Below are 15,066 nucleotides of genomic sequence, written 5' to 3'. Positions count from 1 at the left end.
AGTGGAGGAGTGGCCTAGTGGTTAGGGTGGTGGACTTTGGTCCTGAGGAACTGAGTTCGATTCCAACTTCAGGCACAGCAGCTCCTTGTGACTCTGGGCAAGTCACTTAACCCTCCATTGCCCCATGTAAGCCGCATTGAGCCTGCCATGAGTGGGAAAGCGCGGGGTGCAAATGTAACAAAAATAAAATAGATACTATTGGAGATTCTACATGGAATGTTGCTATTCCACTGGCAACATTCCATGTAGAAGTCGGCCCTTGCAGATCACCAATGTGGCCGCGCAGGCTTCTGCTTCTGTGAGTGGCCTAGTGCAGGACGTCAGACTCACAGAAGCAGAAGCCTGCGCGGCCACATTGGTGATCTGCAAGGACCGACTTCTACATGGAATGTTGCCAGTGGAATAGCAACATTCCATGTAGAATCTCAAATAGTAGCAACAGTGGAGGAGTGGCCTAGTGGTTAGGGTGGTGGACTTTGGTCCTGGGGAACTGAGGAACTGAGTTCAATTCCCACTTCAGGCACAGGCAGCTCCTTGTGACTCTGGGCAAGTCACTTAACCCTCCATTGCCCCATTTAAGCCGCATTGAGCCTACCATGAGTGGGAAAGCGCGGGGTACAAATGTAACAAAAATAAAATAGATACTATTGGAGATTCTACATGGAATGTTGCTACTATTGGAGATTCTACATGGAATGTTGCTATTCCACTAGCAACATTCCATGTAGAAGGCTGCGCAGGCTTCTGTTTCTGTGAGTCTGATGTCCTGCACGTACGTGCAGGACGTCAGACTCACAGAAGCAGAAGCCTGCGCGGCTACAATGGTGATCTTCAAGGGCCGACTTCTACATGGAATGTTGCCAGTGGAATAGCAACATTCCATGTAGAATCTCAAATAGTAGCAACAGTGGAGGAGTGGCCTAGTGGTTAGGGTGGTGGACTTTGCTCCTGAGGAACTGAGTTCAATTCCCACTTCAGGCACAGGCAGCTCCTTGTGATTCTGGGCAAGTCACTTAACCCTCCATTGCCCCATGTAAGCCGCATTGAGCCTGCCATGAGTGGGAAAGTGCAGGGTACAAATGTAACAAAAAATAAATTCTGTTAAGTTAATTCACTCTTCATTGTCAGTTTTAGTTTCTTATAATAATCTTCACTGATTTTATTTCTATCAGTGATTTCTGCTTATTTCCTTCCTCCACTCCTAGATATTTATATGTAACTGCCCTGTTCAAATTCCTTTATCTCACGGTCATCAGTCAGAGAGATGTTTTCAGTTTTGCTTAACTACATTGATCAAATTTTGTTGGTTGCCCATTAAAGCCCAAATTATTTTAAAGCTTGCATGTTGGGTATATAAGATGTTCTTTTATCTCCTACTTCATAACGCACCATAGATTCATACCTTCTTTATTTTCCATCATTTGTAAAAGTAAGATTTAAGAGAGCTTTATTGACATCATTTCTGTATCAGGCGGTTTCTATGTGGTGATCACTCCCAGTTGATATTAGAAAGATTAAGTCTTTCTTATTGTTTCAAAAACAATTGAAAGCTTATTTGTTTTAGTGATCATTGTGTAGTAATTAATGCTTGTGTTATCTGCTTTGAACCTATGATTGGCATTTGGTGGACTACAAGCACTTTTACCATTACCATTAATTTCCGCTAAGGAAAGTCACCTTAGCACATTTGTTCAGCCCCAAAATCATCTTGATGTCATCTGAAAAGCTTTTCACCACTTGAAGTGTTCCGCTAATTGCTGGTCACTGGAGCCTGTAGAGTTTGTCATCTGCAAACAGTAAATGCGATGTAACCTCTGGATTGTTGACCTGTTTTGGAGTAAGGCTAAATCCATAACCCAGGGAGTTAATAAGAGTACTCAGTGGATTACGTGCTAAACAAAAGAGAAGTGAGGCCTAAAATAGGCCTTGCTGAATCTTGATATTAGGAGTGACAAAATTGTCTGCATACTGTAGATGGAGTGAGGTAAACCTGATGTATTCAGTCAATTCAGGGTTGATTTTGTGTATTTCAAGGCAGTGTATCCAGGAATATAGGACACTGTCAAAGGCTTTCTTATAGTCAGTCCATGCTATATTAAGATTTCTGCTATTCAGCATTAACTGATCTTTCGTTCCATATGCTCCTCTCATATTGCCCTTATGCTCTATTGTCATGATGAGTCTATATGATTGTATATTCTATTGGCATCTATTGCAGTGAACTAGACAAGTTATCGGTCTATAATTTTTAGGAATGTTACTTGGATCTCCCTTTTGGAAGGAGAAGTGTTCAGCCCAATATCAGCCACTATGGTGTCAGATCTGGTTGCCTGATCATCATTAATGGTTTGCTGTATCTTGGTGCAGAGCTGTTAACTGTTTGAGCCCAAAATTGGTCATGCCATGTGGGTCAGGACTCTTCCAGTTTGGGGCTCTCTTTAACCTGTTTTCCAATTCTTTTGTTGTTACTCCAGGCCATTCCATAGGGATAATATTTATCTGTTCCAAATTCTCCTGTATGCAGTGTAGCCATTCTGCATTTTGGTTATGCTGTACAGATTCCTCATATAATGTTCACCAGAATGTTTCTGTCTCCGCTTTAGTTGGTGGTGTTATCACCATAAGGATATTTTTCCCCAGTTCCCTGTAGAATTGTTTTGGGTTCTCTCTAAATTTATTTTGATATCTCTTTTCTGTTTTCTTCATATCGCATCAATTTCTGTGCTTCAGCTGTTACTATCAATTTACTGTTGGAGCATATGAATTCATGATTTTCCTCCGTCAGTGCAGCATGTCTCAGTTTGATATTTTGGGTCTTCCTCAGTATCTTTGGTGATCGTGATCTTTGTAGGTATCCATCTATCAAGGCCATTTCTATTCGCAAAGATTTTATTTTTCCCTCAATGCGAAGTTTCCAAGAAGGTGGAGTTGTCTTTCTTGATGAAACCCTCCCTTTAACAATTTTGGTCGCACAATAGTGTACTTAATTTCGTAATATCCGAAGTCTTTTTATACAGCTTAAGCCCTTATTCGTCAAATTCCTTACTTTAGTTGTTAGATTCCTCTTGGTTAACTTTTCTCTCACCTGGAGCCCAGCAAATTCAACTGTAAGTAATGCCACACTTGGAAAAGACCAAGGGTCCATCGAGCCCAGCATCCTGTCCCCGACAGCGGCCAATCCAGGCCAAGGGCACCTGGTGAGCTTCCCAAATGTACAAATATTCTATACATGTTATTCCTGGAATTGTGGATTTTTCCCAAGTCCATTTAGTAGTGGTTTATGGATTTGTCCTTTAGGAAACCGTCTAACCCCTTTTTAAACTCTGCCAAGCTAACCGCCTTCACCACGTTCTCCGGCAACGAGTTCCAGAGTTTAATTATGCGTTGGGTAAAGAAAAAATTTCTCCTATTTGTTTTAAATTTACTACACTGTAGTTTCATCGCATGCCTATATAACCAGCAACTTAACTGCTAATTCTTCCACCTCCTGGTCCCTCTCCTGTAATTCTTGTTCCTCTTCAGTTGACCTCTGTTCTCCCTCATTGATTATACTGTCTTGTGTTTATTGAGCTCCTCTCTCCACCTCAACTTCATCTACCACAGAAACCTTCTCCATTGCTGCTTCCAAAAGCTGTGGCACCTCCCCTCCTGCACACCTTGTGCCTCTCTATTTCTCTTTCTGCGACATCACTCAGATGTTTCAAGACATTCTCACTCTAATTTGTCCAATCAAAGATCTTAGGTTGGCATTGGTTGTCTTTTGGAAATGTGGAAATGTCTTTTGCTTCTTGGTGCTATATGGAAATATTTATCAGAATCGAGTTGGATGTCCTCACATCCTCTATTCTTTGCTATGTGAATTGTTTGTCTCATGGTGGTTTGTCTTTTAACTGCCAGTGTCAGGAAATATTGACGACTGCTCTTAGTTATGTGAGAAAGTACTAGCCAGTTGGCTTTCTTATTATATTGTATGGATTTTCGAAATATTATATGCTGGCATATGTTGTCTCAACCCAAACTAATTGGTTCCACATTTGAAAACAAACAACATTGCCATGGCTTTCATGTTTGAAAAGTAAGTATAATTTTATCAGTCGTCATGTGCTTTGTGTCTCAGTGTCCTTCATTACTGTCAAATTGAATAAAGTTAAGATAACTTAGTCATAATATTTAGCTACTTTCTTTGTCTGTTAAAAACCCTAAGGCCCTAGAGCTGCTGAGCTGCGGATTATTTTACATTTCTCTAAACATCTCAGTTTTATCTTCAGGATCCCTTAATGCCCGAAGCAGCAATGAAGAGCGATCTCCAGAGAATTCTGGTTCCTCGGTTGTGGATAACTTCCCAGAAGTGGACAAAGCTGTGCTGATTGAAAGAATCGTACGTCTGCAGAAGGCTCATGCCCGCAAGAATGAAAAGATCGAGTTCATGGAAGATCACATCAAGCATCTGGTGGAAGAGATTAGGAAAAAAACAAAGTATGTATGACATTTTCTAACAGAGGATCTCAGCAAATAGCTTGCATTTTCTGAAATTTGCAACTTGTTTTTTTCTTTCAATAGATACAAAAGAAACATTGGTAACTTCTCCCTTTTTTTCTGTTTTTTTTGGAAAATTGATACAGTAACTGAATCACTGAAGTCTCCTTCCTCTGCCTCAACCTAGACATTAGATTATCTGGCCTCATAGGTTCAGTTGTCTGAATTTCTTCTCCGCAGTGCCGTAGCGAGGGCTAATGGCACCCGGGGCGGGTCCTTCTGCGGCGCAACCCCCCCCCCCCCCCCCCCCCCGACCGCATTCTTACCTGCGGGAGGGCCGATCCGCCCCGAGCGCACATCACTCAGAGCTGCGTCGGCCCCGCTGGTTCCCTGCTCTCTCTGCCCCGGAACAGGAAGTAACCTGTTCTAGGGCAGAGAGAGTAGGGAACCAGCGGGGCCGGCACCCCCCGAGCGCGTGCACCCGGGGCGGACCCCCCCCCCCCCCTTCCTACGCCACTGCTTCTCCAGACTCTGACTGAGTCCTGTAGTCTCTTTGAATTTCACCATCACCTGGCTGTCTGACCTAGCACTTTTATTTTTAAACTTTTCCCATCTTTTTGGCAAGCTACTGTGTCCATGCGCTGTCTCCTTATTTATTTATAGCATTTATACCCTGCTCTTTCCCGCTCGATAGCAGGTTCAGTGCGACTTACAAAGTATGGTACAAAATATCACAGGGATGACCCAAAGTATGGTACAAAGTATCACAGAGGTAACCCTGGTATATAGAGTAGGACCAAACTTCACCACTTGCCCCTTGATTATAACCCTTTCGTGCCCATAATATTTCTGTCCTCATAAATGTTTAACTTATTTCAGTTGCCATATGGGGTTAACGGGATCTTTTCAGGCTTGGTAAAATGAAATTTTTTTTTTTTTTGTTACATTTGTACCCCGTACTTTCCCACTCATGGCAGGCTCAATGCGGCTTACATGGGGCAATGGAGGGTTAAGTGACTTGCCCAGAGTCACAAGGAGCTGCCTGTGCCTGAAGTGGGAATCCAACTCAGTTCCTCAGTTCCCCAGGACCAAAGTCCAGCACCCTAACCACTAGACCACTCCTCCACTGTTGCTACTATTTGAGATTCTACATGGAATGTTGCTATTCCATGTAGAAGTCGGCCCTTGCAGATCACCAATGTGGCCGCGCAGGCTTCTGCTTCTGTGAGTCTGACGTCCTGCACGTACGTGCAGGACGTCAGACTCACAGAAACAGAAGCCTGCGTAGCCTTCTACATGGAATGTTGCTAGTGGAATAGCAACATTCCATGTAGAATCTCCAATAGTAGCAACATTCCATGTAGAATCTCCAATAGTATCTATTTTATTTTTGTTACATTTGTACCCTGCGCTTTCCCACTCATGGCAGGCTCAATGCGGCTTACATGGGGCAATGGAGGGTTAAGTGACTTGCCCAGAGTCCCACTAGCAACATTCCATGTAGAAGTCGGCCCTTGCAGATCACCAATGTGGCCGCGCAGGCTTCTGCTTCTGTGAGTCTGACGTCCTGCACGTACGTGCAGGACGTCAGACTCACAGAAACAGAAGCCTGTGCAGCCTTCTACATGGAATGTTACTAGTGGAATAGCAACATTCCATGTAGAATCTCCAATAGTATCTATTTGATTTTTGTTACATTTGTACCCCACGCTTTCCCACTCATGGCAGGCTCAATGCGGCTTACATGGGGCAATGGAGGGTTAAGAGACTTTAAATTTTATTTCAAGCTATGGTATAGCAGCAAAGATATGCAAATTAAAAGCAACCAGGACTTAACTGCAACTTACTATGAATCTGTTCAGTTTCCCATGAGACAATAACAGCAGCAAAAGAGATTGAATGAGTTGGCCTGTAACACATCAGGCTTCAACTTCTTTTCAAAAAGAGACAGAACTTAAAAGAATTGTAAAGCTTCATTGAAATGATGTAAGATACCAAAATGCTGTTTTGCAGAAGATATTTTCTTTCCCATTATCAGTTTTTCCGGTAGTGCTTCTTTTACCAAGTTGGTTCTTTTCCTTTATCTTAATCTCTGTGGCGAGTTCCCTGTTACAAGATAATGCTTGCATTGTCACATGTTGAACTATTCACTTATCTGTGACCCCTTAAAGGCGTGCAGGATTGAGGGTAGAAACTGGCAATGTACTTTGTATCAGACATAACAGTTACTGTCGGGCCCGTTACAGTGAATAATTGTAATGTACAATTTATATTCCACCTTTAACCTTAAGGATGCAAGGTGGATTACAAATAAAAGAAAATTTCTCATTCAGAGGAATTTACAACAATCTTCCTTATCAAGCTAAGCCAAATAAAATTTAAAATTGTTGATTTAAAAATAAGCTTTGCGTGCCTTTCAAAGAAGATTGGCCACTGTTGGAAACAGGATGCTGGGTTTGATGAACCTTTGGTCTGGCCCAGTATGGCAATACTTATGTACATATGTAAGATATGATAAATATGGTAGGGAATATTATTCCAGATTTTGGCACTTTAGCCAAAAGTCTATTTGGGAGCCATCTTGGTGTCAATCTTTTTCATTGATGGAAAATCTAGGTTCAATCTCTGTATGCTTCTCAAATTTGACCTATTAATAGAAATGTTAAAAGCTGCACTGTATTTTCAGAACTAAGTCCATAAAAGCTTTTATAAACCATACAAGCTATTTTGAAGTGGAGGCGACTCCACTTTAAACCAGAGTAATTTGTTCAAAAGCGGAGTAGTTTTATGAAACCTTATTATCTTAAAAATTAATGTAATAAAACAGTACAAGGAACTTCAATAGTCCAATTGAAGGATTAAAATAGCCTGAGCTATAGTTCTAAAACTTAAAAGGCTTAAAGATGATTGTATTTATTTATTTTATTTTATTTTATTGTGACATTTATATCCCACATTATCCCAAGGAATCTTGAACTCAACGTGGCTTACAGCAAATAATCATTATAGCAGTAGAAAGGAACAGAGTACTACCAGTGTAGTAAGTTAATTTTAAATTGAAAAATTTGGAGGATTATAGCAAGGATGTAGAAGAAAATGTTGACTATAATGTACAGCAAAGAACAATCATTATAACAATGAAATGGGGAGATAATAGCGTGTTAAAATTATTATTATTATGAGCACCATACAATTTAAGTTAGTGCAATTTAAGTTATAGTTCTTAAATAGCATATAGTGAAATAAAAAATCTTTACAAGCTCGTTGATCTAAAATTCAAAAATTAAATTTGAATGCAGGATCACACCTAGGATTTTAGATTTACTTTTGAATTTGAACGATTCCCCTGAGAACAGGATCTCTGTTCTGAGAATCTCCATTAAGAAAATTATGAGAAGCATATCTTGCATTCTCCGAGGACAAGCAGGCATAATATTCCCACATGTGGGTGACGTCATCCACGGAGCCTGGTGTGGACACTGCCATAATGCACTGTCACTTTAAAACTTTAAGGCAGTGCCACCACCACGCATGCGCAGGTGCCTTCCTGCCCGATGCTCGAGCGTGGGACCAGCAGTTTATCATTTTCCACGCAGCAGAGAGGTTGGTATTCTAATCTCTCCTGAGCGTGTCAAACGTTTGCCATTTTGGTGCCTTCCCTTTTTTGGGATATTTTTTCTTCATAGTCTTGTTTTCTTTCTTAATATTATTCAGTTTATTTTTTTTAATGATTTTTCATTTTTTTTTTTCAATTTATGGCCTTTGTTCCTCTGAACCCTTCTTTTCCCGGGAAGCATTGACCGTTTTCGGGTACGCAACTACTCACAAGGTCAAAAGGTTCAATGGCCTGGGAAGACTGTCGGCCATTTTCCCCTCCATATCATCAAGGGTGCTGAGTGGCTTTAAGAACTGTACTTGATGCAGTAGGATCATTTCAGGCACAGACCCCCATAACTGGTGTGTTCAGTGCTTAGGACCACATGGCCTCTGCCTGTGCATGCAAGTAAGGATACGTAAAGCCTGTTGAGTCCAGCGTGAAAAATGTTTTGGTTCTGTATCAACATCCGCCGCTCCCGCACATTTTTGTCTTTGCCTCCAGGGGGGGGGCCCGCACCGGCAAGCTGCTTCCTGCATGCCTGCTCCCACAGTCTGTCCTCTCCTGCTCCTGTCCGTACGGGGAGTCAGGACCCGGATGGTTGCATTAAAGCAATATTGCACTAATGCAATCATCTGGGAGCTAGGTGGCATGCAGGAGCAGGGGAGGACAGACCCAGAAGCAGGCAGCAAGAAGAAGCTTACCGGGCCTGGGCCCCCACTTGGAGGCCAGGCTCAGGTAATTTTGCCCCCCCCCCCCCCACCTCCTTCCCTCTCAGTGGCTCTGCAGAAGAGGAACCTAATTCAGAACTCTTTGAAGTTCTAGATTGACTCTTCTCCTAGAGAAGGTATTACTGTTCCACTTCATACAATTATGAAGAATACTTTAATCAGAAATTGGGAGACTCCGCTGATCAAGTTGCTCCAAAGAAAATTTGTACAATGTACAGGATACAAAAATGCACTGGGTTTGAAAAAACTCAGTTACCTCATCATTCCTTACTTGTGGAATCTGCTTTAAAATGTACACGCAGTACAAGATCTCATGCTTCTGCCCCTCCGGAAATTGCCCCTCATAACCTCCAACTTTTGGGTGCTACGTATCCAACAGCACGGTTACCCTCTGTGTTGGAAAAAAAAAGATGTCCCGACCATCCACCAAGAGAGTTTCGTTTCAACTCCCTCCAAAATAATAGCACGTTGGAAGGAGTTCTCTGCCCTCCTCTGGCAGAATGCAATAGAACAAGTTCCTCTGCCAGAGAGAGGTCATGGGTTTTACTCGTACTTTGTCATACCAAAAAAGATGGGGGGAGTACGACCAATTCTCAACCTGCGAGATTTAAACAAATTTCTATTCAAGGAAAAATTTTACTTGGTTTCCCTGGGATCACTTCTCCCCATGATCCAACTCACCGACTGGCTTTGCTCTCTAAATCTCCGAGGCAGACACTTGCATACCTATCCTTCCTGTCCACAGATAATTCCTGCGCTTCCGCAGTGGAACTCTGCATTGTCAGTACAAGATCTTACCATTCAGCTTGGCTTTGGCTCCTCAAGTCTTCACAAAATGCCTGATAGTGACAGCTGCAACACTCTGCAGGTGGGGAATACACGTCTTCCCCTACCTCAACGACTGGTTAATCAAGTCAGCCTCCCGAGAGGCGGCACAGACTTCAATTCTGTCCTCCATAAAGCTCCTAGAGCTCCTCGGATTTGTGATAAATTTCCCAAAATCACATCTTCAACCAATTCAGACCTTAGAGTTCATCGGGGCTTTCCTGGATACTACTTAGGATTGAGCCTTCCTTCCTCGACTGAGAGCAGACAATATATAATGCATCTCTCTGCTTAGATTTCCAAATCCACTCAGGTATCTGCATATCAGATGCTCCGCCTTCTTGGTCAGATAGTGTCAATAGTCTATGTAACACCATTGGTTCGACTTCACTTCCGAATTTCTCAGTGAACACTCTCCTCTCAGTGGTTCCAAGCCACGGAATTGCTCTTGACCTGTATTCTTGTTACTCCACACCTATGACACTCAGTGGTGGATGGTTTCCCAGAATCTGATCCAGGGACTTCCATTTTAGCCCCTTCCAGCGGTTGATGATAGTTCACCCTGCAGGTTCAGGGCTGTTCAAGCCACAAAGGCTCCTGATCCAAGGTCTTCTGGTTCAGTTGAGCCCTGTTTCTTTGTTTCATAGGAGGAAGTTGTTGAAGAAAAGGAAACTTTAGGAAATACTTGATAGTGCCAGGTCCCTTCCCTCTGACTCCCCCTCTTCCCCTGGTGGGAGTTCTTAAAGGTTGAGGTGCCTCTAAGGAATGGTGATGGTCTGTGAGCTGCAGCGTTATTTTCAGCAACTGGGGCACACAGATTTCAGCCATGGAGGTGCTGGTGTGTAAGCTTTTCCAGCTTTGTGAGAGCTGCAGTGGAGGCAAGGTATATTAAAGCACAGAAGCTGACTTAGCAACAGTCTCAGTCTTCCTCATTATGCAAACTGAGGTATTCAAGAAAAGACACTAAAGTGTTGATGTAACACTGCCTTGTTTATGAACTAATTATGAGCAGTGGCCTAGTGGTTAGGGTGGTGGACTTTGGTCTTGGGGAACTGAGTTTGATTCCCACTTCAGGCACAGGCAGCTCCTTGTGACTCTGGGCAAGTCACTTAACCCTCCATTGGCCCATGTATGCCGCATTGAGCCTGCCATGAGTGGGAAAGCGTGGGGTACAAATGTAACACAAATAAAATAGATATTATTGGAGATTCTACATGGAATGTTGCTACTATTGGAGATTCTACATGGAATGTTGCTATTCCACTAGCAACATTCCATGTAGAAGCTTGCACGGCCACATTGGTGATCTGCAAGGGCCGACTTCTAGTGGAATAGCAACATTCCATGTAGAATCTCAAATAGTAGCAACAGTGGAGGAGTGGCCTAGTGGTTAGGGTGGTGGACTTTGGTCCTGAGGAACTGAGTTGGATTCCCACTTCAGGCACAGGCAGCTCCTTGTGACTCTGGGCAAGTCACTTAACCCTCCATTGCCCCATGTATGCCGCATTGAGCCTGCCATGAGTGGGAAAGCGCGGGGTACAAATGTAACAAAAGTAAAATAGATATTATTGGAGATTCTACATGGAATGTTGCTACTATTGGAGATTCTACATGGAATGTTGCTACTCCACTAGCAACATTCCATGTAGAAGGCTGTGCAGGACATCAGACTCATAGAAGCAGAAGCCTGCGCGGCCACATTGGTGATCTGCAAGGGCCGACTTCTAGTGGAATAGCAACATTCCATGTAGAATCTCAAATAGTAGCAACAGTGGATGAGTGGCCTAGTGGTTAGGGTGGTGGACTTAGGTCCTGAGGAACTGAGTTCGATTCCTACTTCAGGCACAGGCAGCTCCGTGTGACTCTGGGCAAGTCACTTAACCTTCCATTGCCCCATGTAAGCCGCATTGAGCCTGCCATGAGTGGGAAAGCGCAGGGTACAAATGTAACAAAAAAAAAGTGTAACACCTTAAAAGTTCAGTTATAAAGTTAGAATGGAGACACATTTCTTTGTCTTCTGCGGTAAGGATGTTTTAGCATTCCTTATTTTGTAAATAACTTTTGTCTGCCCATCTGCTGTTGACATCATTCCTCTCACTCTCTTACTGTAAAAGCTTTGCTGTGGTGATCTTCATGTTTCCTCGGATGGTGTGAGCCCAGCATTCTTTTTTTTTTGCATGGTACTGGTTCTTTTGTTAGATTGTGAGCCCTCTAGGGACAGAGAAAGTACCTGCATATAATTTGTACAGCGCTGCATACATCTAGTAGCGCTATAGAAATGAGTAGTAGTAGTTTTGTTCAGCTCTGGGCAGAATTTGGTCTCAGATTTCACTTCTCCTGTAGAGATTTTCAGTCAGTCATGCTGTCCCGCCTTTCTTTTGAAAGAAAGCACGGGAGTAGCAGCCCGTGCATTTTTTTTTTTTTGCACAGCCAGTCTTCCCAGATTTCTGTTTTCTGAGTTAAAAAAAAAAAAAGGCAATGGTAGGGAATTGGATGCCTAAGTAAGGAACACTATTTCTTTGGATGTTCTGTTAGGACACTTGTTTTCCATCTATGCTGTTCTCCCAGTTTTTAGAGTTTCCTGCCTGGGTGCATCAGTTTTTCTGAGGAAAATGCAGTGTCCTAAACTGCCCTTTCTCAGGCTGTGCAAAATTGGTAGCTATGTCTTCCTGAATATAAAGCAATTTGCAGTTGTGTAATTGCTGTTCTGGTGAAAGCTGTTCTTTATTTCTGTTGCTCTCTGCTGCCTTTGGCAATAGCCATCCCCAGTAGCAGGCGATTTGCATAGAGGAATGCAGTTATACACCATGATTTCAGCAGAGATAAGAGCTAGAGAATAGCAGAGATACAAGCTTTTGGTATAAATACATTCCTTGTGAAATCACGGCTGCTTTCTCTTTTGTTGCTTCTGATGTTTGTACTGGTCGTTGCTATTTTCCAGTGCTTAGGCAATGGTTGCTTGAGGGAGAGTCAGTTTCCCAGTGTGGCATGGCTCGGACAGTTGTCCTCTTTATCTCTGCTGATTTCTAAAGCTCAGGGATGCTGGTTTGAACGAGCAAGTGGCAAATTGTAACATAGTAGATGACGGCAGAAAAAGACCTGCACGGTCCATTTGGGAGTATAGTTCTGATCATTGTCCTCTTATCTTTGCTCTTTTCCACTGCCTTAGCAATGCCTGCTTAAGTAGGGAGCAGATTGTCTGTGGAATTTCTATTCTACCTACTGTTCATCATCTTGATTCTCTGTTTTTTTTGCATGGGTTGCTTAAACAGGAGGCAAGTGCATACATGAGGGGGAAAGCGCGGGGTACAGATGTAATAAAAAAAAATTATGGGAGTTCAAATTTTGATACCCATTTCTCCATCTCACCTACTTGCCAAAGTTTTTAGCGTTCTACACTTATGTTTCAACAGTTTTTATTAATGGTTCAGCACGTTACACATGGACATACATTTCGATATTTGATTGTTTAAATAACATAACATAACATAACATACATATGCATAGATCATTAATTTCTACTATCTAAGTTTTTTTCCTCCCATTTTCTCCTCCCCCCCCTCAACCTTTGTTACTATGAACATAATGATTATATCTTTATTGTTAAATGAACTTCTAAATAAAATATTAAATTCAAATACATTAACTCTTGTTGTTCATTGCTTACTTTTACCCTGTCCTAATCTGCTTCTCCCCACCCCCCTTCCCTTACTTAAAGAACTCATCTCCATACTTCATGGTATCCACTTCCCTTAATTTTATTTTTATTTTATTTTTGTTACATTTGTACCCTGCGCTTTCCCACTCATGGCAGGCTCAATGTGGCTTACATGGGGCAATGGAGGGTTAAGTGACTTGCCCAGAGTCACAAGGAGCTGCCTGTGCCTGAAGTGGGAATTGAACTCAGTTCCTCAGGACCAAAGTCCACCACCCTAACCACTAGGTCACTCCTCCACTCCCTCTCCAATCCCTACTTGACCTGTTAAACTTTCCATGGCTATCCTGTTTTAGTGTTCTACACTTAAATAGAGGGCGTTTACATATCCTAAGCCAGATTTATTTATTTATTTATTTATTTAGATTTTGCTCACACCTTTTTCAGTGGTAGCTGAAGGTGAGTTACATTCAGGTACACTGGATATTTCTCTGTCCCAGGAGGGCTCACAATCTAAGTTTGTACCTGAGGCAGTGGAGGGTTAAGTGACTTGCCCAAGATCACAAGGTGCAACAGTGGGATTTGAACCGCTGGATTGCAAGACCGGTGCTCTAACCACTAGACCACTCCTCCACTTGTCAACTGCTTCCTGTCTGCACTTGTTTCTATTCCTGGCTGGAGGCTCCTTTACTTAAGGGGCAGTTCCTTGAGAATCTAAGACTGTCAATCTCCCACATTTGTAGTGCTCTGCACTGCTTATGATGAGAACCCCTTAAACTACAGAGAGGGGGGGGGGGGTTCTTCCCTACATAGTGGGGCTCACTCAGTTCATAGTTACAGGTTTTCTTCTCAGATCTATTGATGCGACTTATTTCTTTTCCCTGCACCTTTATCTAGGTCAGGGTTACCCTACCTCTGTCCTTGAGGGACGCAATCCAGTTGGGTTTTCAGGATGTCCTCAATAAATATGCATGAGATCTATTTGCATGCACACCCCCATTGTTTGCAGATAGATCTCATGCATATTTACAGGGGAAATCCTGAAAACCTGACCTGGCGAGAGCCGGGGTTAGACACCCTTGATCTAGATCGGTCCTGTTGGCAACTTTTAATTTGTCCACTGTGCAAGCCAGTCATTTTTCTCCTTAAACGTTCCTGTGTGTAATAGGTAAGCCATTTTGGCTATTTCGCAGAAAGGTGGTACTCCCAGTTTTTGGCATACAATCTTCCAAATGGCTATTTCAATCTGGTCCAGTATCTATCTATCTTAGGTGTCTCACTTATTTCTCTTCTGTTATATGCAGTCTGGTGACGCCTTGCCTTATTGTCTGTGTATTCTATATGGCTTCGTCCCTAGAAGTGACAACACAGTAGGGCAATTAACTTTCTGTTCCTTGGACATGACTGGTTTCTCCTCTTCCCAGAACCTCCTCTGGTTATGTCACCTCTTCTCTTGGGCTATAAGCATTCTAAATTTCCTACCTTTCAGTTTCATTTTTTATTTCCTTCTGCAATAGCAGTCTCGTGTCTTAACGACGAAACATTGGAACAATTGTTCTTCTGCAACTGCTGGTATGGGCAACCTCTGTCATCAGGTTCCCTAACCATTTTGTGTGGTCCAAATTCAGTAGTTCTTTTTATAAATTTATGGAGTCAGTTTGTGTTTGGGCTTGGTTTTTCTCCCTCCTATGGTAAGGCTATGGAGGTGGAGCCCTGCTAGGAGCATTTTGATCTTACATAAGTACATAAGCAATGCCATACTGGGAAAAGACCAAAGGTCCATC

The 15,066-nt window shown here is 42.6% G+C and overlaps 1 protein-coding gene across 1 annotated transcript in view; it reads left to right on the top strand.

Moving 5' to 3' along the window:
• The window catches only part of LOC115459592 (coiled-coil domain-containing protein 186-like), a 193,876-nt gene that overhangs the window by 163,383 nt on the left and 15,427 nt on the right, over positions 1–15,066 (top strand). Inside the window, exon 15 of the mRNA XM_030189400.1 lies at positions 4,269–4,476. Coding sequence (XP_030045260.1) covers positions 4,269–4,476 — 208 coding nt within the window. The remainder of the gene's footprint in view (positions 1–4,268; positions 4,477–15,066) is intronic.

The sequence above is a fragment of the Microcaecilia unicolor genome, unplaced genomic scaffold, assembly GCF_901765095.1.
Source record: "Microcaecilia unicolor unplaced genomic scaffold, aMicUni1.1, whole genome shotgun sequence".
In the NCBI taxonomy this organism is placed as follows: Eukaryota; Metazoa; Chordata; class Amphibia; order Gymnophiona; family Siphonopidae; genus Microcaecilia; species Microcaecilia unicolor.
The sequence above is the reverse complement of the archived record's forward strand: the minus strand, read 5'-3'. Positions and strand labels throughout refer to the sequence as shown.